This window comes from Takifugu flavidus, chromosome 10, assembly GCF_003711565.1.
Source record: "Takifugu flavidus isolate HTHZ2018 chromosome 10, ASM371156v2, whole genome shotgun sequence".
Lineage (NCBI taxonomy): Eukaryota > Metazoa > Chordata > Actinopteri > Tetraodontiformes > Tetraodontidae > Takifugu > Takifugu flavidus.
The window spans coordinates 1,065,505-1,088,115 of NC_079529.1; the positions used below are offsets into that span (position 1 = coordinate 1,065,505).

General features: G+C 47.9%; 1 protein-coding gene across 1 annotated transcript; it reads left to right on the forward strand.

The window, feature by feature from the left end:
- The first annotated feature begins 659 nt into the window (after positions 1-659).
- Positions 660-21,872, forward strand: LOC130532972 (CUGBP Elav-like family member 3). The gene is made up of 16 exons (XM_057046036.1): positions 660-1,186; positions 1,432-1,461; positions 1,859-2,061; positions 3,765-3,847; positions 15,602-15,650; positions 15,859-15,987; positions 16,058-16,137; positions 16,385-16,540; positions 16,965-17,109; positions 17,215-17,364; positions 17,478-17,537; positions 18,109-18,213; positions 18,357-18,500; positions 18,640-18,807; positions 19,098-19,194; positions 20,813-21,872. Exons 3-14 carry the CDS (start codon positions 1,917-1,919, stop codon positions 18,765-18,767), a joined length of 1,374 nt encoding a protein of 457 aa, XP_056902016.1. The 5' UTR covers positions 660-1,186; positions 1,432-1,461; positions 1,859-1,916; the 3' UTR covers positions 18,768-18,807; positions 19,098-19,194; positions 20,813-21,872.
- The last annotated feature ends 739 nt before the right edge of the window (positions 21,873-22,611 follow it).

Below are 22,611 nucleotides of genomic sequence, written 5' to 3' on the forward strand. Positions count from 1 at the left end.
GGGAAATTGCCCTGAACCCGATGACTCTTCCCTTTCGCTCCATTCCTCACCTACGTCGGCATCTCCCGCGAGACTAACGGTGTCAGGCAGCCCAGGCTGCACGTGAGGCCTCGGTGAAACGACCCATTGTCGCGCGCGTTCCAAAAGTACAGCCCAAAGTAGGCCAAACCTCACCCCGAGCTATCGCGCCTTCTCCCTGCCACACTTTTCCCTCCGCGTGGGCGTGAGCGTGATTCCGGGCCGGGCATGAGCAGCTGTAGTAGTCGTGACTGCGTGCTCGTCATCGGCGGCGTGCTTCACGTCAGGAGGCATCGTTTCAGCACCACGGCCAGGGCTCGCGGCAAGAACAATAGGCGGCTCCGCGCGCGGCACCGTCTTCAAAGTTTAAACCGCACGGCATCGCTCGCTCACGCGCTTAAATGCGCGTAACGCCGCAAAGCGGATCAAAACGTCGTAATAAACGTTGTACTTGGTGAATTTACGCGTTGAAATGTCGTTAAATGGTGTGTATTCTTTAATTTTCCTGTGAATGATGCAAAAGAGTTGCAGACCGTCCCTAAGAGTTACGTCACGGAGTCGAACTGGGAGGAGGTGTGAGTGTGCGTGTGTGTGTGTGTGGTGTGTGTGTGTGTGGGGGGGGGGGGGGGGGGGGTAGAGGGGATACCGGCATAGGATGAGAACAGACATCCAGCCTTTGGACGAGTGAGTCGCCTCAAGAAAGAGTGAGCTCGATTGTCCCTCGTGTGCGTTCGGAACAAGAACCTTAAATAGGCCGTTGCCCGGAAACAGACCGGTTTAGGGACTCATTTAGGGACACACGCGCGTCACTAAAATAAGAGAACTGCCACTTTGGTGAAAGTGAAACTGCCGAGGCAGCGGTCGCTTCCCTGGGCTGAAACGAGTCGAGGGGTCCGGATCTCTGCGGTCTGGATACACCTGCAGGGGTTCTCTTCCGCCAACTCTCACCGCGAACACGGGAGGCGACTTTGTAAAAACACAGCCGAGTCTATATAGGAACAGGGGGGAGGAAGAGAAGGAGGAGGAGGAGGAGGAGGAGGAGGAGGAGTAGAGGGATCGTACGGCAGGCACAAAGAGCGGAGAGCATCCAGAGAGAGGAAGGAGGACGGGACGGAGAGAGCGCGCCGAACCCGAGCCGACACACAGCATCTCCCACCCGTTAAAAACAGTAAGAACTCTCTCAGAACTCCACTAACACCGCTGCGAATGGGATTTCCTGTTGTTTTGTTCTGCGTGCAAGTGCGAGCGTGCGCGCCCGCGCGTATAAGTGTATGTGTACATTGAGGGGGGGGATCGGACAAAGAGCAAGTGAGCCCCGTGACATCCGTGTGCACGCTGTAACCTACAGCTGGCTAAACAAAGAAAGCGCTGATTTCCTCCAATCAGGCTGATTTTTCTCTCCTGTGTGCGCAGGGATCCCGGACGCCGTTTCTCCACCTCACGGTACGAACCTTTGCTTTTATTTCCCCTTTAAACGTCTTTGCATTGCGTGGGGGAAAGTCCCATCATTGGTTTTTGATTGGCTAATTAACATTTGGGTAATTGTTCCACTATAACCCGGAGCTTCGTGGTGCAGGCACGTCCAAAAAACCCCAAATTAACTGTAGAGAAATCAGTTTAGCCATATTTTCATTATTGGATCGCATATTTTTAGTTATATTTATTTTCAAAAGTATAATGATTATTTTTTAAATTTATTTTACTCATCTTATGTGCTAAATATAGTAAATGTCACTCTAAATGCAATGGCTTATACAGTATAAGTATGTATGTAGCAGATTCAGGGTGAAACTGTTGTAATTGTTGTACGACTGATCCAGTGTTGGTTCCATGTCTCCAGGAACCCCTCCTCTGTTCAGCCCCCACTCAGAACCCGCTCTGCTCTCTACTCCGTCCTGATGAAGGAGGCCGATGCCATCAAGCTGTTCGTGGGGCAGATTCCGCGGAATCTGGAAGAAAAGGACCTGAAGCCGATCTTTGAGCAGTTTGGCAAGATCTACGAGCTGACGGTGATTAAGGACAAATACACTGGCATGCACAAAGGTGAGTCTCAGCATCACCTGTCTGCAGTGAGCACGGTCGCCAGAGAAAGGCGGCTGAAGGATGGGGGCTTTGCTCGCACTGTTACCAGTCACCATGGAAACTGTCACACCTGCTCTCGTCCACGTTTAAAGCTCCCTCTGAGAAGTGCGGTCATGGAGACAGGCAGACGAAGGCGGTCGTTAAGCGGCTCCCTTTAAAAACCAAGCACGCTTCTTTTCTGGAGATTTTAGTTTTAAATCTATTAATTAGTGATGTGTCTTAACGGTGAAATAGAGGTTTTGGATTCCCCCTGCTATTTAAATGAAAAATATAATATATTCTCGAGGTAGTCTGTTTTATTTTTAACATTCTTGCTACCGACTGATTTGATGCTTGTAGCTCCGACTTCTTGTTCTTGGAAATTTCAAAGCTTTACAAATCACTTTTATTAAAACAGCAATATTTATTCAAACCAATCGAGGTCTTTTGTTGCCTACTTTTAGATCGACGCATGCTAATTATTGAACTTTCTGACCCAAACAAAACAAAACCAGCCCCATTCATTGCAGTTGATTTTGTCAACTTTACTGTTTCCTTTATATGACATTAAATATTCTACACGTGGCCTGGAGATGGTTGATCAGTGTCGGTTATTAGAAGGTTTTAAATATACAAGAAACTGGCAAAACCTCTCTCTCTTTTGCTCTCTCTCTCTCTCACGCACACACACACACACACACACACACACACTCACGCACATGCAGACCGAGCGAGGGTTCTGTGTGTTATGAACTAGATTAGGCTGTATGCTCCAATCAGTGTAATGGGCCTGTAAGCCTGGGTGACACAAGGGAAAGGATCTGTTGTTTTGACAATCCCCACAGCCAAAGTAAGCTCTTCTTAAAAGCAATGAGATGGACCATAAGATGTGTGTATCTTTGTTTGTTTGTCTTTACTTTGCTACATGTTTTCACGGATTATTCTTGCCATCTTCTGTGTATATATTCATTTATTTTTTTATGGGATCACACCGAGTCTTTCTTCCTGTGTACGGCCCATGTGAATGTTTCCTTCCTAATCATCAAATATTGTCTTCTCCACTCTGAATCTACGCGAGTCTGTCTGAGATGTGACCGGGATGCTAACCTGCTGCTAATCTTGTTGTCTTAGTGCTGGTGACAGGTGTAGTAAACAGCTCTGGCCAGCCAGCTCTGCTACCTACCCCTCCCTCACACATACAGACACAGGTACAGCACATAGGAAAACAGAGGGAGTGTATTTGGAGTGATCGTGAGGCATGCATAGTGGTTGGTATAGGGCAGGATCCTCACTGTGTCCAGCCTGCAAGGCCTTGTTAGCCCCGCGCACACGTCTGTGGTGCTGTCATGTGTGCTGACTCGTGCCGTGCCGTTCTGACATGTGCCGTGCCGTGGACTGTCCTCCTCCGCTCTAGAGTGCATCATCATGGTGTTGTCACGTTTAGTTACAGTGCATGAATCTATATTTGTACTTTGATGCCGCTGCCGCAGATAGTCGCAAAATAATCAGAGTACTTCTCAGAGAAGGCATAAATAATGAAGGGCTTTAAAGGATGTCAGTGACGTGTGGCTGGTGTTATTGTGGGGGGGGGGGGGGGGGGGGTACTTGAAGAAAGTGGTGAATATTAGAGCAAATTCACAGGAGCCGCTGACGCTTCCTCCTCTCCCTCTTTCTGTCTCTGACAGGATGTGCATTTCTGACGTACTGTGCCAGAGAGTCTGCACTGAAAGCCCAAAGCGCTCTGCACGAGCAGAAAACACTACCAGGGGTAAGAACACACCACACACACACACACACACACACCACACACACACACACCACACACACACACACACACACACACACAAAATTCACACGTGTGCAACAGTGCAGCCTATGCATGTATGTCACCGGTGCTAGCTCCTACCACTACATATACAAACGCTGCAGCCTCCACACACACACACACACACACACACACACACACACGCGCACACACACGTGCCCTCGGGTCAGTGTGTGTGCTATTGGAGATTCAGCTCCCATTAGTAGAGCAGTGACATAACTCAGCAGCCGGCAGGCGTCTTACTGCTAAGGACAAACAGCCCCTCTCCGGAGAGGCGCGGGCTACTCGGTGAGCATTATCATCTCCAGTTCTGTGTCTCCTTTTCTTCCTCCGGATCTCTCCGTCGGTAACCCCTCCGGTAATTGCTCCCACCTGGAGAGTGTGTGTAATTAATGTGGTCATTCCCCTTTGTCTGGTCCCAGTCTTCCTCGTTCTCTCTTATGAGGGATTGTGAGCTGCGGTGGGACGCTGCTCGTCGCGGAGGGAGCTCTGTGCGAAACCTGCCTATTGAGCGGACTGACCCCCCCCACCCCCACCACACACGCACACACACACACACACACACACACACACACACACACACACACACACACACACGATTTTTCTCCACTTTCCTCTCTGGCCTGGTTTCCGCTGCATCTGAACACGTTTTTAGTCGTTTTTTTCCCGTATCTCTGAAAACGGCGCCTCGATGCTTTTGCTATTCTAATCAATCCCCGTCTCGTTGTCATGGCGCCACCCTGCTGCCAATCAGCGTTTCACCTTCTGCCTTTTCTCTGCAATCTGGGCTTGTTGATAAGATCTCGGTTGGAAGAGAGCCTGAAGAGGAGGCTTTGCAGGGGGGAGGGGGAGTCTTCCAACACACAAACCCAAACCTCAGTTACACTCGTATATCTCAGCAGGGATGGCGGACCCCCCCCCACACACACACACACACTAACGCACCACGTTATTGATGACATCATTCCCACCAGGCCTTACCAAGAAGTCCGACCTTTCTGTAAGAATCCCCCTTCCCTGCCAAGCATCCCGCTTCCCGCCCCTCGACCGTCCTTCGAGTCGTCCCTCACCTCATTTCCGCTTCCCTCTTTCCGTCCCCGCCGATGACGTCCCCCCCTCCCAGCGTCAACACTTGCGAGGGCGATGCTCGTTAGTGGTGCGTCGTAAAGATCTAACACAAAGCAATCAGAGGCCCCGCTCCCCCGAGGAGGAACCGCGGCTCCAGCGGGGGCGTGGCCGTTGTTTGGTGGGTTTTTAATAAGCGTGCGGTGATTTTTCCTGCTCGTGTCCCACTTTCCACGTAAAAGAGGCGTCCGAACGGCACCTTTGCGGTCCGACGTCCAGCGTTTGAGGTTGGGATGAAGCTCGTCGACGTTCCCGCGTGTCGTCCTGTCCTCCATCTTCTGCACGTCCCCCTCCAAAGGTCCCGTCGTTTCATCGATTTATTTATCACCAATTTTGTGACGCCTGCGCCGGTTCCTTCCGGGCCCGCTGGGTTCGATGCCCCCGCACTTTGGCTTTGTTTCCTGCTCAAATCCCTTCTGCCCCCTCTTCTGCTGCCCCCCCTCAAGTTTCTCTGCACCAGAACAATTTTTTGCACTTTTGTCTTCCCCTCTTTCATGGTCTGTCCCATTTCTCCCTGAATAAAATCTCTTCTGAGATTTTAGGGTGAAATGGAACCCCCCCCCCCCACACTTTCCCCATTCCTGCTGTCTTATACTTATTTCTTTTCCCTCACTGCACACTCACGCTTCTTCCTCAGATTCTAATTTCACAGTCATTTATGGTAACCCTTCTCCTAAGCCCTTCTCTCAACGTCAGATCCCCTCTCTCTCCATCCTACCCCCCCCCAATGCTCCGCAGTTCCTCTACTGCATGTCTCATTTCCCCTCCTCTTGATTAGTTGACCCTTTTGACCATTTCACACCCCACCTCCTCCCTTTCCTCACCCCCCTCCCCCAGCTCTGCTTGTTAAGCTGGATGATTAGTTTCTCACAAACTGATTTTCATGGTTACATCTCAGTCATCAAGCATCAGGCTGAGGTGTGTGTGTGTGTGTGTGTGTGTGTGTGTGTGTGTGTGTGTGAGGGAGGAAGATAGTGATGTTTTGGATCTTCCTTAAAGCTGCTGATGGAACATAATTGTGTTCACACTTGTAAACTATTAATAGAAGTGCAGCTTCCTCGGGCCCATGTGTCTCAGTACCGCCGTGTCTAAGCAATAACAAGGTTCGATGACAGCCCCACTGCTGCGGAGGGCTGTTACTGCTCATGTTTGTCACTCACATGATGGGATTTCATGCCGATTTAACATTTCCGCCCGGCTCGTACAGAAGGGAATAGAGCTACCTTAAACTGTCCCGGTGCTGAGGCTGTGCACCGGTAGCACATCAAGGAAACGGAGAAAAACGGGGAAAGAGAGCAGGGAGTTGGAGCGTGAGGAACAGATGGGCTTGTACGAGTGTCCTGTGCTTTGTGTTTAATTTGGACACCGAGGGAACGGGAGGAAGAGACGGAGAGGAGGAGAGCTGCGCTGTATCCGTCACAGTGGCAGCTACTTAACAGTGGAACCACTAGCAAGTCCCAGCGGAGTACACAGATGTTTCAGCATCCTCCTGGATTTTATTGGTTGTGTATTGTTGCTAATTCACACGTGGAAACTGAATTTCACTTGTTGGGGTCGTTCTGAACAGTCAGGCGTGCACGTGTGCTTTTGGAGCTGTGACTTGTGATAAGGACTCGGCTCGTCCCCTGTCGTCCGCAGTCGTCCAAGGTTACTTTTCACGGCGCTGCACGTTGCTCCACGCGGGCCTTTAAAAGTCCACCTTGAGGTTTTCAAAATGATTATATAACGATCTTTAGCCTCATAAAAGGAAAGGTGATAAACAGGCATACAAAACAAGCTCTTGTTCATATTCTCTTATAAAATGTAGAGTAATCACTCCCTCTTCAGCGCCCCCCCCCCTCCGTCCGTCCATTCACGGCCATTTGAGATGGTAAAACTCCCCCCTCGCCTCCTCCCGTGTCTCCCTATCAACACTCCATCTCTCCCAAGGCTGCTGCCGCCGCTGTATTTCCCTCCGTATCTCTCCCGTCGTCTTCTGCTTTTGTTCTTGGCTGTTGATATCTCTCTTTCCATTTACTCTGCACTCCCCCCCCCCCCCCCTTTTTATCGGCCTCTCCATCTTTGTTCCCGCTGCAGACGCCCGTGTTCGTACACACGCCCGTGTGCGTCTGCGCAGTCACTCACAAACACACTCAAGCACATCTGTTTGGTCACGCTGGCATTTGCAGATCTCCATGTAGGTGAAATTAAAGTGTGATAAGCAGCTTAGCAGGTGTGTGTTGTCATGCTTCACTGCTCCCCTGGCAGCACTCAGCTCCCCGTCCTTTGATTGGAACTAAATCCATAGCACACACACGCACACACACACGCACAGTCACATATATATATACCTTCATTATGCTTCTCAGATTGTCTTGAAGATTAATGAATAATTAAATAGCTGATGTGCCACAGAACAAATAGTTAACATTATCTGATACAGCAGAAGATCAATACATTTATTAAAGCATAATAAAAGTTTACGGCTGTGCTATTGATTTAATGTAGGTGGGACGGTGTTCCAGAGCCAGTAATTTTGCACAGCGCCATGGTTACTGCTGGATCATGCAAACATGACAGATGCTGTTATCTGTTTTATTGAGCGTGAGGTGGGTTGGGGTGTGGGGGTGGGGGGGGGGAGAGCTGTTATTTATGTCCTTGGATGAAAAGTGGGGCTGCAACTGCACAGTACGGACGGCGGTTCCTCGGGAGTTGCAGCCGTTAACGAGCTTGCAAACGGAAAAACGAGCTTGCAAGAAGAATTCCACGGGTTGTTTTGTTTGTTGTGCCACATGTGGGCCTGCGGAGGATGTGGCGTCCCCCTTCATTCAGCATTTATCCTGCTTGTTGTGCATCTTCTGTGAGTGTTTCCATGTGGATTCGGGATTCCTTGCAGGCAACTTCCCAATGGTATAAAGTTATGATGAGCAATTATCCACCAGGGCAACTTTGTAGGCCAATTTAGCATATTTATGTGGTCAGCATTACTGTTTACTATCCCCTCTCACTGCTTACGGCCACACTTTCAATTTAGAATATACCCCATCTCCCTCTTTCATTCTCTCTCTCGCTCTCTTCATTTCCCCCTTCTTTGCATCCCTCCGCCTCTCTCTGCTCGCATGATGGGGTTTGTGATGTGGATCTCTTCCCCCTCCCTTGTGCCGCTTCTCTATTTTTATCCTCGCTGTGTGTGGGATGGGAAGGGAGTAGAGGGACAGGTGTACAATCAAGTGTGTGTACAGAATTAGAGAGACAAAGGAGGGACTACAGAGACGGATACAGAGAGAATCGTAGTAGAGGGGCGTTGTGTAAAGCAAGAGGGATTGAGCTTGTTTGTTTTAAACAAAAAGTCCTTGCCCTTTCTCTGTGGTGTGTGTGTGTGTGTGTGTGTGTGTGTGTGTGTGTGTGTGTGTGTGTGTGCGCGCGCGCACGCATTCACATGTATGAGTGCATTTGTGCATGCAACATGGACAGAAAAAAAGTGCCCGCCTCATATTTCACCACAAAATTGAGGGAGAATCTAATCATGGCCTCATAAAAGCCCGACCCTGGAGAGTGCCTGCTTCTATAAGACCTGACACACACACACACACACACACACACACACTGAGCAGAGAGACAGAATGAAACATTTGTGTCATTGCCAGTCTTGGAGCCATGTTTGTGTGGACTCATGATTGCCCAGTTATGTGATTGCTCACTGCCAAATTTGTGTCTCTCAGATGCTGAAGGCTACACAAGTCCAAAGCTGAGAGTTGAGTTTATATCCCACCATCTGTTTTACAAAACTGGCTATGTGGGAAAATAGAAGGAGGAGATCTTTAAGGTGGAAAGTATCGTTCCATATTAAGATTTATTGGAACGCCGAAACTTACTGATGCGACGGCTGTGCTGAAATCCAGCAGGCTATTTTAAATTCCCCGTTATGCCCGTTTGTCGTTTGAATGCACTTGCTGGGGGGTGTTTCATCAGGTTGGACTTATGTTAATCTACAGACTGTGATCCAGACACCGTGTTTCAGTATGTAAATGTACGTCTGCACTGAGATGAAACTATGGGGCGAGGTTCTATACGAGGGGGCTTGAAGCGGTTTGTGAACTGCACTGAATGAAGGAAAAAAAGTGGGGTTAAGAGTGGTGGAGGAGGGCCATATAGTGTGGCATGAATAGGGGTGTAGAGCCAGGGAGGGGGCAGGGTGAGACAGGGGAGGAGCAGGGGAGGTCGGCTTAGAAAGAAGGAGGAAACGAGACAAAAGTTGGCCATAATGAGCATGGAGGAAGGGACAGGCGGGTGTTGTGAGGGAGAAAGAGGTTTTTCTGGGTGGCAGAGGAGTGGGAGGTAGTCAGGGCGCACTTCTGTCAGTTTAAACAGAGACATCTGTCAGAGGGGCCTCTGCTGCGTGTCTATCCTGCATATATGTGTGTGTGTGACTGTGATTAAGCAGGCAAGGGGATCACAGGACTTAAGTTGCACCTGGGGTGTGACCTCTGCTCAGAGGCCTGTTCTCTAACTACACTTCAACCTGCTGGCGCCTTTTCACACCGGCCACGGGGCAAATATAGAGGTTACACAACTAAATCACACTCTCTTCACAACAAGAGGGTCAAAGTGTAGGACAGCAGGACTTAAACCCTTGTTTTTTTAAGCTAAATCTCTTTTTTTCCACCTCCGGTCTATTGTTCCATCAGTGACATGTAGATTTAAGGTTGATTACTATTAAATGTATTTTGTACTTTCACATTAGATATAATGAGCAGATGTTGGGGAGGAAAGAAGAGAAGAAGAATGACATTCTTGATGTAGTCCGAAGGAAAAAGCAAATATTGAGCTAAACCTTGAGGCTAGTCAGGCAAATGTGAGTTAGCCCCCGTATATATGAGGAGTCCCCAATGAATGAGCAATGTTTTCAGTCAAGTTTTTGGCTGTATTTTAGGGATGACAGTGTTTTGTTTTATTTACCCAACGTTTCTTAAGCCTTTCTAAATTTACCCTGTGTTACTCCAGAACGTGAGCGTCTGAAAGCTGGCGATGTGCTACGTTTAATCTTTGTGAGTGTAAATTTCCTTTGCAGCTGTGCGTTTGTATGGATTTGAACAACATATTTAATTCACCAGCTCGTTTCCCAAAAGAATTACACTCCTCAAAATAGAAAGAAGGTCCGAGTGCATAGGTCTGGCGTTATCCGCTATAGTGCCGCTGGATTATACTGAGCTAAATCCAAAGGATCAAATTTCAGTGAGTGCTCCAGTGCTGCGTGCAGAGTATCCTCACTGGGGTTTGACAAATACAGCATAGGGTTACAGGGATAAACAGTGTAGTTAGTTCTACTCTTTGCATGGCTTGATAGTGGACTAAGACGCGCGATAAAGATGGAGGAGCAACAGAAGCGAACGTGCTCGGTAATCTGCGCTCCGGCAGAGAGGCCGGCGAAGGGTTAAGTGCCAGATAAAGTGCGACAAGGGGATGAGAAGGAGGACGAGCTTCTCAGGTGTGAAGAATGAAATGAGAGAAAGAGTGAAAGGATGGATGAGAGCAGGGGGATGGGACGATTATAAGCTTGTATTATGGTTGCAGGCCCCCGTTGCCGGGCAACGCAGCCGAGCGAGATGCCAGGTTGCTAGGTAACCTGGGGGATGCAAAGCCTTAGCGTGGTGTGATGGAGAAGCACGGGAGAGGTGGGGTAGAGCTCTCCGCCCTCCCACTCTCGCTCGGTGTTTCTCACATCTCTGTCCTCATCCAGCTGTGAATGGGAGCAGAACTCTGCTTTAATAAAGAAGCGCCGCTCGCTCACGACAACCATAATAACACACAGTCACGTTGGCTGGACGCGTATGTGGCGAGAAAATGGAGTCAGCACATCCCACTGTTTTAATACATGTCTGAAAAACCTTAAAAGTAACAAACGCCTTCGTGGGGGGGTGACACGTCTCTTTTGATTTTGCCAGGTTTTACTACACAATTTCAGTGACACACACACTTAAAGCATAATCATAATTAACGCTTTTGTGTAACACAAAGCAATGAATTTTATTCTGTCCCTCCCCCCCGAAAAAGATGTTAAATGTTCAGGAACAGTTTGCAGAAAGACAACGAATGAATGGAGTAAAAGAGACTATGGAGAGAGGGAAGCAGAGTTTAAAGGGAGAGCTGTTATCCGGCGGCGCGCGCACGGCAGATTACAGAGCTGATAGGAGGAAAGAGGCAAATCAGGGACGGGGAGAGGAAGGGGGAGAAATAATGCGGGATTGTGTGGAGCTGGGATAAAAATAGTTTCCCTTTCTTGTGCACTTGGGAAAATGGACATCTTAAATCGTGTGGATGGAGCATTCCAGAGTGACAGTGAAGGGGGAAGGGTGCGCGCACGCGCGTGTGTGTGTGTGTGTGTGTGAGATGACAGATATGAAGAGAATGTTTGCGAGTCTGTACCCGCGCACAGTCACACGCATTCTCCCCATTGTCTGTCGCTGCCGTGGATGGCAGGAGCCTTCACAGGGTGGTCCTCTCCGGTGCTTTCATGTCCAACTGGATCATCACATCAAAGCCAGAATATTGATCCATCACTTGACTTGAAAGCCTGCTCCAGATAGAGCACCCGCGCGCATTTAAATATGAACACTCTGCTCTACCCTCGCGAAGCGCTTCGGTGGTTTGATCCAGTGATTTTGCGTGGGTGGGGGAGGGGGGCAGAATACGATTTGATTGGATAATCCAAGGATTTAATATCCTCTAATCCTGGCACAATCCTCCCTGCATTACTGCGGGGAGCAAGATTAACTGTATGTGTGTAGCATGTGTTTGTTTCTCTGTGTGCAAAAGGGCGGGCCCTCGCTCCGACAGTAGGACAAACGTGTGCGCGCTGAGTGCGTGCGTGCGTGCGTATGCACGTACACACATGTACATGTGTGTGTCCATATGTGTGCAGCACGCACCGAGAGTGTGTCGTATCTGTGCTGGCAGCGCAGCATGCAGAATGAGGCTATGTTTGCACGCAGGCTTTGGTCATGCGCGCATGAGTTCACTTCCCTCCGCTGAGTGCGTGCGTTCACGCAAACTCACACACGATCATAGCTCGCACATCTCGTCGTCATGCGCCGCCACGCTCGCGCTCCCACATACGAATTCCCATTCCTCAGAGATGCCGCGCTTGTTAGTATGCAGCAGGATGACTCAAACGGTACCAAACCAGCCCTGCGAACGCGCGCACGTTCACAGATGGTTACTGTTGATTAAGTCTTAATTAGAACGCGAATAATTAGAGCATAATGTGACTTGAAAGGAGAGTGTGGCTGTTGGTGTGTGTTAGGGAGATGAAAAGGAGTACAAGGGTGAGTGGCGAGCAAGGGCTGGACTTTATTTGCATTTTCCTCTCTGTACCCGAGGAATTGGGAATGTTTTCCTACCAAATTGATCCACTTCTCCCACCTGATCTCTCCTTTTCTTCCTCCTTCTTTACGTTTAATATTAATCTGTTCGTTTCTGCCACGTTCCTCTAACTCACGTCCGACACAAATTCTTTGTTTACCTAAAAAAGCCCGGCAGTCGCTCCTGGCAACAAGCATCCTTGTTTACCTACCCCGGTGTGTCGTCATAAGATTGCCATGACAACCAGATGGTTGCCATGCCAGCTTTCCGATGCCATTGTGTTGTGCTGTCGGCAGCTGTGCACCTCTCTGCTTCCTCCGTCCTTACTGCTGTGTTTGACGACATGTTTATTATGTGGACAACTTTAATGATCAGTCGCTCAGTGTAGTTTAGGACAACACCCGTTACACACACACACACACACACACACACACGTTAACACACATACACACACGCATGCAGAGGCAAAAAAGTCAATAAGCCATCGTTTAGAATCGTTACATTTTTCCACTCCAGTCTGTTTCATGGGCTTGAAGAGGCCTAATGAGGGAAGAAATGTGAGAAGTGATGGATGGACAGAAGGAGAGCGAAAGGTTTAGTGAACACAAATCTCGCTACAATCAGCCAGCGCTACAACACAGAATGAAATCAATGAACAAGACGAGACAGATCGATGAGTGGATGGCGCAAGATGGATGGAAGTGTGGAAGAAGAGCACTAATAGCAGCAGGCTGGATGGATGGATGGAGGATGGATGGATGGATGGGTGGGTGGGTGGGTGGATGGATGGATGGATGGGTGGGTGGGTGGATGGATGGATGGATGGATGGAGGATGGATGGATGGATGGGTGGGTGGGTGGGTGGTGGATGGATGATGGATGGATGGATGGGTGGATGGGTGGGTGGGTGGGGGATGGATGGATGGATGGATGGAGGATGGATGGATGGATGGGTGGTGGGTGGATGGATGGATGGATGGATGGATGGATGGATGGATGGATGGGTGGGTGGGTGGATGGATGGATGGATGGATGGATGGATGGATGGGTGGGTGGGTGGAGACACACGGATGCATATGTGTTTGTGTGACGGCCTCAGATCAATAGCTTTGTGGTGACAGCTGAGAGCTGATTAATCAAACGTATGGACCAGTCTCTCGCAGCTCTGCCCTCCCCTCGATTACCAGCTTCATTACGTTGCCTTAACACTCCACCGGGACCTCTCTACTGTCTCCCTCCTCTACACACACACACACACCACACACACACACTCACAGAGTTTTTCAGGTTTCTTCTCTGTTTTTGATTAGTTGCCCACAAATGCAACTTAATTATCACAGTTCCTTCTTTTGTGACTGAATTTTAGCTTGAATACCTAAAATTGGCCGCGTCTTCCATCAGGAACCCGAAGCAGCCGATGAGCCCTGCTGGGTTCTTCTCCCCTTTGAGCTGCTCGTTGGTCCTCTTCTGCTTTTGGATCTGTCCATTTTCCCTCCCTGGCATCCTCGGGCTTCATCACCTTTTCTCCTTCTCTCTACATCCCTGTGGCATTAACACGCTGTCTCATTGGCTTAGTGACACGGCTCAGCACAGCGTGCACGCGTGTGTTTATGTTATTCACAGCTCGTGTGCGTCTGTGTGTGTGTGTGTGTGTGCGTCTGTGTGTGTGTGTGTGTGTTTGTGTTTGTGCACTAAGAGCAACGGATCTCTGTAGTCGTGACATTTTTTTAGTCCGAGTCAGAGTCACAACTGAATCAGGCCCCCCTCTTTTGTGTCCTTATTCTGTTTGAAGTGTCCTCTGAGGGCCGGGTTTACCTTTATCCTCTCACCCTCGTGTCCCTGTAGTTGTTCCCTGTAGTTGTTCCCTTTCTTCCCCTCACCCTCGTGTCCCTGTAGTTGTTCCCTTTCTTCCTCTCACCCTCGTGTCCCTGTAGTTGTTCCCTTTCTTCCTCTCACCCTCGTGTCCCTGTAGTTGTTCCCTTTCTTCCCCTCACCCTCGTGTCCCTGTAGTTGTTCCCTTTCTTCCTCTCACCCTCGTGTCCCTGTAGTTGTTCCCTTTCTTCCTCTCACCCTTGTGTCCCTGTAGTTGTTCCCTGTAGTTGTTCCCTTTCTTCCTCTCACCCTCGTGTCCCTGTAGTTGTTCCCTTTCTTCCTCTCACCCTCGTGTCCCTGTAGTTGTTCCCTTTCTTCCTCTCACCCTCGTGTCCCTGTAGTTGTTCCCTGTAGTTGTTCCTTTCTTCCTCTCACCCTCGTGTCCTGTAGTTGTTCCCTTTCTTCCTCTCACCCTCGTGTCCCTGTAGTTGTTCCCTGTAGTTGTTCCTTTCTTCCTCTCACCCTCGTGTCCCTGTAGTTGTTCCCTGTAGTTGTTCCCTTTCTTCCCCTCACCCTCGTGTCCCTGTAGTTGTTCCCTTCTTCCTCTCACCCTCGTGTCCCTGTAGTTGTTCCCTTTCTTCCTCTCACCCTCGTGTCCCTGTAGTTGTTCCCTGTAGTTGTTCCTTTCTTCCTCTCACCCTTGTGTCCCCGTAGTTGTTCCCTGTAGTTGTTCCCTTTCCCTCCCTCGGTTCCTCTCGGCCTCCCACCTGCCCCTTCAGTCGGTCGAAGTCTGTCTCCCCCAGGCCTTTCTCCCTCTCTCATTCCCTTCTTATCCTTTTATTTTTAGCAGACTATGCCTGTGCTTTTCTCACACTTGTTGTCTCATCCAACTACAATATCTGCTTGCCCCCCCCCCGTCCCCCCCGTCCCCTCTTCTTTCTCAATCTACTCTTGTCCCTCGTCTAATCCATGCTTCTGATGTAATCCAGATCAACTGGTTTGCATCCTTAATCTTGTCACTTCTCAATCCCCACCCCTCCATTCTGTGCTTCTACATCTGTGTGTGTGCGTGTGTGAGACATGCACACACACACACACACACACACACCACACACACACACACACACACACACACACACACACACACACATATATCACAGAAATCTCTGCAATATACAAGAAATTCTTTCCATTTTCTGCAAAGGTTTGTAACAGATGTTGCTTTTTTATTTTGGGATTAGTCTTCTCATCTCCTTTTATCACAACTGTCATATACGTGGTTCTTGTCATATTAACGAAATATATATATTTTTTTATACGTATGTATAATCGTATTTTGGTGTGTGGATTCATTCCCAGTACGTTGGGTGTTGGGACCAGTGGAAAGAGACTTGACCTTCTTTGTCGTTTGTTCCTCAGATGAATCGGCCTATACAGGTGAAACCGGCCGACAGTGAGGGCAGAGGAGGTGAGACCACACACACACACACACACACACACACACACACACACACACACACACACACACACTTCCTGTTCACGTCTGTAGCCAATACTGCTCCCTGGTGGACACGTAAACATCCATAGCTTAACCCTTTCCACTCACGCAACTCCTATATTCTTTTTGCTGAAATGTGATTGGGGTAGATTCTGAACAGGCTTCTCTGGTCTTACAGAGGACAGGAAGTTGTTTGTGGGGATGCTTGGAAAGCAGCAGAGCGATGAAGATGTCAGACGGCTGTTCGAGCCCTTCGGCAGCATAGACGAGTGCACCGTCTTGAGAGGACCTGACGGCACCAGCAAAGGCAAAACTTGCTAATAGCAAAACGCTGTTTTACAAATCCACATGAGCTAACTTGACTCTCTTTCTTAAAGGTTGTGCGTTTGTTAAATTCCAAGGACACGCAGAAGCTCAGGCTGCCATCAACAGCTTGCACGGAAGCCGCACAATGCCTGTGAGCATACACGATATTTGCACTAAAAACAGTGTGTACTGGTAGACATGTATAGCGGCTAAGGCTCATGCTGGTATACTCCTTAGGTAGTAATTTAATATTAACAGTAAACATCTGTCTGCTCCTAATTGCAGCCCCAAACTACATTTCGCTCATTAAAAAACAATGAAGCGAGTGAAAACGAGGCAATAATATAGATAGTATAAGATAATTGGTAATTGCTGCTGAGCTCTGTCTTGTCTCACAGGGAGCGTCGTCAAGTCTTGTGGTGAAGTTTGCAGACACAGAGAAGGAGCGGGGCCTGAGGAGGATGCAGCAGGTGGCGTCCCAGCTCGGCATCTTCGGCCCCATGACCCTCAACTTCCCTGCTTACAATGCCTACACACAGGCGGTCAATGCACAGGCAAGCAGTGCACACACACACACACACACACACACACACACACACACACACACAAGCTGCCCTATACTAAAGTGTACATTTTGCATATAGGCGATGTTTGTAAGTGCTGTTCTTATGAAAGGATGTAATAAGTTTGAAGGGGCTATCAGTGGTCTAATTATGGGTAATGTTGTTACGCAGACAACAGAGCGTAAGTCATCTGACATTAGCTTTCCTGCAACACACAGCATTAACCCACTGACTCAGGACATAATGGCCTTGTAATTAGATCTCTATTCATCTGTTCCTCCATCTTTCCATCTCGACGTCCTTCCTCTCATTTTGTCTGTCTCTCTCCTTTTATATAAGCCCTAAAATTGTCTCTTTGTCCTCGCTTTCTCGCCACCCGCTTCCTTCATGTTTCTGCTTCCTGTTGCGTCTGCAGCTTGTCCAGCAGCAGGCCCTGGTTGCCCAGTCGGCGTACCTGTCTCCCGTGGCAACAGTCGCTGCTGTACAGATGCAGCAGATGGCCGCGCTCAACGCCAACGGAATAATCGCCACCCCCATTACTCCCATCACGCCATCCTCAGGTACACTTAAAAACGTGGTTATTAGGTAACGGGTTAGCTGTGGGGTAAGATGCGTGGGTTAATCGTGGAGGGGTAACGGTGACGGAGTCTCGTCTGTGTCTGCAGGTACAAACACTCCCCCCGCCATCGCGGCGACACCTGTGTCAGCAATCTCTGCTCCTATTGGAGTAAATGGTTACAGCAGCTTGCCAGCCCCCACCAATGGACAACAAGCAACAGAAGCACTATACACCAACGGCGTTCACCCATATCAGGGTACCTCATCATCAAAAGCATCAAAAACTACAGAAATGCAAATGAGACCATAAAACCCATTATCACTTTGATGTATATTTATCATTTCATTCTTTGTTTGTCCTCTCATCCAGCTCAGAGTCCAGCCCTTGACCCCCTACAGCAGGCGTATGCAGGGATGCAACACTACACGGGTTGGTAACATCTTCCAGCTCATCTTGTGTAACATTTAGCTCAGAATACTGTCCGAGATAAAGTGGCTTTTTTTGTTTTGTTCTCTTTGATCTATTAAGATCCAAATGAATGTTTCTGGGTTAACGCGTATCCCTACGTGAGGAACGAATGCAGACAAAAAGAGGACACTTACATTTCAATGCAACAACATGACATCATATTACATTATCACATGACCCAACATCTCGGTAAGCAGCGCAGGCAGGCGGTCAAACAAGGACACTCGAAATTAATGAAGAAAAGCCATTGTTCTGGGGACGAACTAATGAATTCATCAAATTAACGACTCGTGTCCCCGTGAGTCCAAACTTCTACCAGTTTGACATGCTTCCCACCGATATATCAACGTACAATAATAAGTCAGATCAACATTGTCATTGTTTTGCAGACATGCCTTTCATTTGTTCTGATTAATAGTTTTCACCTTCAGCAGCAGACGTCCCAGTTCAAATAAAGCCACTCTATTGGACGCATAATGTTGCCACCTGTTGTTTTTACCCAATCAGATTTCATTACTGTGTCTCCCAATAGCAGCGTATCCTGCAGCTTACGGATTGGTCGGGCAGCCGTTCCCCCAGCAGCCAACACTGGTTGCCCAGCAACACCAGCAGCCCCAGCAACAGCAGCAAAGAGAAGGTGATGCCACTTCCTGTCTGGCCCCGCCCTCCCAATGAGCGTGTTCTAAAGTTGCAAGATTTTCTTAGCCTGACATCATTTATCACTGTGTGTGTGTGTGTGTGTGTGTGTGTGTGTGTGTGTGTGTGTGTGTGTGTTTCCAGGTCCAGAGGGCTGTAACATCTTCATCTACCACCTGCCTCAGGAGTTCAGCGACTCCGAGCTGCTGCAGATGTTCCTGCCCTTTGGCAATGTCATCTCGGCCAAGGTGTTTGTTGACCGGGCCACCAACCAGAGCAAATGTTTTGGTGAGAGACACTCAGACAGAGCGGAGACGGGGAGGGAAGGGCAAGAGCAGACAAAGAGAGAGGACGTTTGGAAAGGGTAGAATCGCATTGCCCTTTGTGTGTCACAGCGGATTCTTTCCTTTTTATCTCCCTCCTAAAGGATTTGTGAGTTTTGACAACCCCGCCAGCGCTCAGGCCGCCATTCAGGCCATGAACGGCTTCCAGATCGGCATGAAAAGACTGAAAGTGCAGCTCAAACGGCCCAAAGATGCTAATCGCCCGTACTGAGATGAAAACAGAGATGAGGAGGAGAAAGAAGTAACGAGAGGTGAGGAGGCGACGTGAAACCTGAAACGGTCTGTGTTAGGGACCATGAGCTCACCAGGGGTAGCCTTTGGCTTGTTAGCTTAGCTTCTGCAATGATATTCCGAGGTGCAAAGCTTTTTTAATATGATCAATAAATATACGGTAGACTGGGATTATAATGTGAACTCAACTTTAATCAAATGCGAAACAGAAAATACTAAAATATTGTTTTCTTTTTATTTTCTTTCACAATCTTATTTTTCTTTCCTGCTGTTTAACCTTTTCCTGAAACGGCAACTTACCTCACCCAAGATCCTTCCGTCCAATCATAATTTGAGGACCCCATCGCTATGGCAATGGTTGCCTAGTGACCGATAAAGCTCTGATCCCCCCTTCCTCTCGCATTGTTGTAAGTTGATTGGTTGGCCTGTGTTTGGGTTGCTGTGGCGATTGATTGCCTGTGCTGGTTGCCCTTGCTGTCACCTCGAGCAACCAGCCATGCATTGACCTGCATGTCCTGTTGCCGTAGTGACCACAGACTGTGTTTTGGTGCATTGTGACTTTATTTTGTATTGACCTGTGCACATACTGATCAATAACTGTCAATAGCCAGGAGTGCTCTCAGAAGCAACCGATTTAATTGGATCTTCGCCACACCGAATCATTGCATCAGATCTGGAACAATTTGCCAGGATCGCTCGTTACTTTTGCAGCTTTGTTTTTGATCAGTTTCTGTAGTGTTCTGTTTGGTGTCATTATGATTTGAAATGTTATTTGAAGTGTTTGGACTCAGTAGTGTGTACATCTGTGTCGCGTGTTACACTCTTAGTGTGTAATACTTTACTGCTCTGGTGTCAGAAAGGTGGATGAGTGGACGCGTGGAGCCCGAGGACTTTTATTTTGGGTGCACAAAAACATCCAAAGGTGGAACAAAAGGCCTGTTGGACAAGGGTCAGTGCAGGGAGCTGAGGGTTTTTCAGGCTGAGCATGGATTCTGTTGATCTCTGCCCTGATCTGGCTGAGTCGTATGTTTGGGATCTCATTTCTTCTTCTTCTTCTTCTTCCATGTGGCACATTTGTTTTTGCTTCTCTCTCCTCTTCCTCTCCCCTGTCCCTCCTCTCTCTGTAAACCTCTCTGCTTCTCCTCTTTCTCTTCCAGACTGTTTTTTTGAGGAAGAGGGTATGTGGGCGTCATGGCGACAAACAAACATATAAACAAATCAAACAAGTGCCTTTTGCTTAAAAGAGAACAGCCTTTAACTATAGGAATTCTGGGGGAAAGACGGCAGAATGAATCATGGACCCATTTCGTTTGAGGAAAATTGTACCTTCAACTAACAATAACCTTTACACAAGAGGAGAAATGTGTGAAGCTATTATAAAGCTGCAACTGCTTCCATTCTAATGCAATCTTTGCAACAAACGTCTGTAATAAGAAGCTCTGCGGTGCTCTTGTATTATCCAGAATAGAAAACATCACCCAGAATTTCTATACTGCAAATGCCAGCGAGTGATGCATGTTGGTAGCAGTGTTTGCCTGCCATGGCCAGAGGCACACGCTTATAGGTACACACGCATTAACACGTTCGCCCCTATGGAGGCTGGAGATTTGCATAGACACACACACACACACACACACGCAAATACTGGATTCCACCAAGCACCCGCGGATGATAGATTTTCACTGGATGGAGCTGCATGACCGGGCACCGTGCGTGTATGTGTTAAAGCACCATGACCTATTGCTGTGGAAAGATAAGAGCTTTAATACCGTGAATGATGTTTCCTCGTTTTTGAGCAAGAACATGAAATAATCCAGCAGAGACAGCTTTAGTTGCGCCGCCAGACACACACGAAGGGGTCGCGTCATGGTCGCTGTGGGTTCGGTTTGTTTGCGGAGGGGCATGTTTGACAAGCTGACAGAGAAAAGTCCTAACTTTGCTCTCTAACTGCTCCACCTCTGTCTCCCTCCCCCTGTTTATGCATCACTCCCTGCACCCTCCCACCACCCCCCTCCCCCCTTGCAGGTGACCTTTCAGAGCCCAGCCAAGGTGGAGTCCCAAGATTCATAGTGCTTTCAGACCGTCTGCTACCTGCGAGCGTCGGTGGCGTGCAGCCACAGACAGACACAGACACACGTACGTCTCAACACCGAACCTCAAGCGGTGCAAGGCTGATATACGACTGTACATAAAGTGCACAAACACACACACTCACACACCTCCTACGTACATACGATCACACAAGTCAGTCATCTCGTCCGTGCAGCCACGGCGTCGGTTGGACTGAGGTTTGTGAGGAGTTTGCCAACAGGGTTAGTACAGTTAGAATGGCTCAGACCCAACACGTATGGAAAATACTGACGAAAAAAACGCCGATATATCACTTCAATAGACTTTACTGTGTCTATATTATGTCTATTACGTGGCAGATATAGAGGGGCCGATGTTTCATAATAAGAAAAAGAAAGAAAATACAAAAAAGACAATTAAATAAGTAGGTTAGAGAGACTTTGGAGAAAATCCTTATGACCTGTAAATAATTTAGTTTACAAAGAGCAGCATTTAAAAACAAGAAAAAAGTACAAAAAGAATACTACTTTAGATAAACACTGAATGGGACACATCAACATTTATTATTATTATGATTATTATTATTATTATTACTACTACTACTAGTGAAATCATCATCCTCATAAAGGGATATTACAATACATTCCTAACTGTAAAATGGGAAATCACTGACCTATTTTAAATTTCTACTTAGATTTTAGGTGAAGCTTGGGGGAGGGTGGGATTGCACTTTTATTCGGGAGGTTTTAATATTTGAGCATTTCTTTTTTTATTTATTTACTAATTTAACAATTATTTTGTTTATTGGGAGAAAGGGTTTGAGTGGGTTGCAATACATTGATTTTAGAATTTTCTAGAGAAAACCTTCTGAGGGCCTGTTTCTGTCAGACTCTTGCACCTGAATTATTATGATGTATGTATTAATTATTACAGCAATTATATTTATTTCTAATTTATTGACTCCTGTTTTTGATCCACTGGCTTTTTAAGTTAAAATAAAAAGTATCAAACTAAATGTTGTGATGTGATTTATGAATCTTCTGTGTGTGATTTTGTTGATTTGTTTATTTGCTTCGAAACACAAGAATTTGGGAAAATTACGGCGCGCTTCCACCTTTTGACCACAAGGGGGCGTCAGCACGACACGGGACGTCCGGGTGAACGTTCGTGAACATTTGCTTTGTCTTTTAGATTATTGTCCTATAAAATAATCAGTTAAAAACCAATATGACAGAGGAATAGTCCTTCCTGGTGACCCTAAGGTAAGAAACACGCAGACACGATCAATTATCAGTTAGATCAATTAGCCATAACTATTTCAACATAATAGGAAACTAATGAGCGTTAGCAGCACAGATAATAAACCTGGAGGAGGGCGAGAGGATGGACGTGAACCAACGGGACCAGGTTCAATTAGTTCACCTCAAAATGAACTCATTATGTGCCAGCAGCAGCGAGTGTTCAGGCTGGAACAGGCTGTGGACACGGTTTTGCCTCCGATTTGAATGACATCCGCTGCACACGCGTGGCTTGTCCCCGCACTCTGTGCGTCCGATCGTTTGCGTATGCATCCATTACTGGCCCCTCATTTCCTTCAAATGTTCGGGATTTGACTGCTGCTTTAAATCTCGGATGTGCGCGCCAACAGCATTCGCTTCCCACTGGGCTGAGATGTGGAACTTTCCTCTGGGTTACACTTTCCCTTTCAGATTCATTAGCCAGAACTTTGTTTGGGACGAAGAATTAACTGTTCG

Coding starts and splice junctions, on each gene's coding strand:
- LOC130532972 (XM_057046036.1), top strand. CDS start 1,917: ATGAAGGAGGCCGATGCCATCAAGCTGTTCGTGGGGCAGATTCCGCGG. Junction 2,062..3,764: donor ATACACTGGCATGCACAAAG/GTGAGTCTCAGC, acceptor TGTCTCTGACAG/GATGTGCATTTCTGACGTAC. Junction 17,538..18,108: donor AGGGATGCAACACTACACGG/GTTGGTAACATC, acceptor GTCTCCCAATAG/CAGCGTATCCTGCAGCTTAC.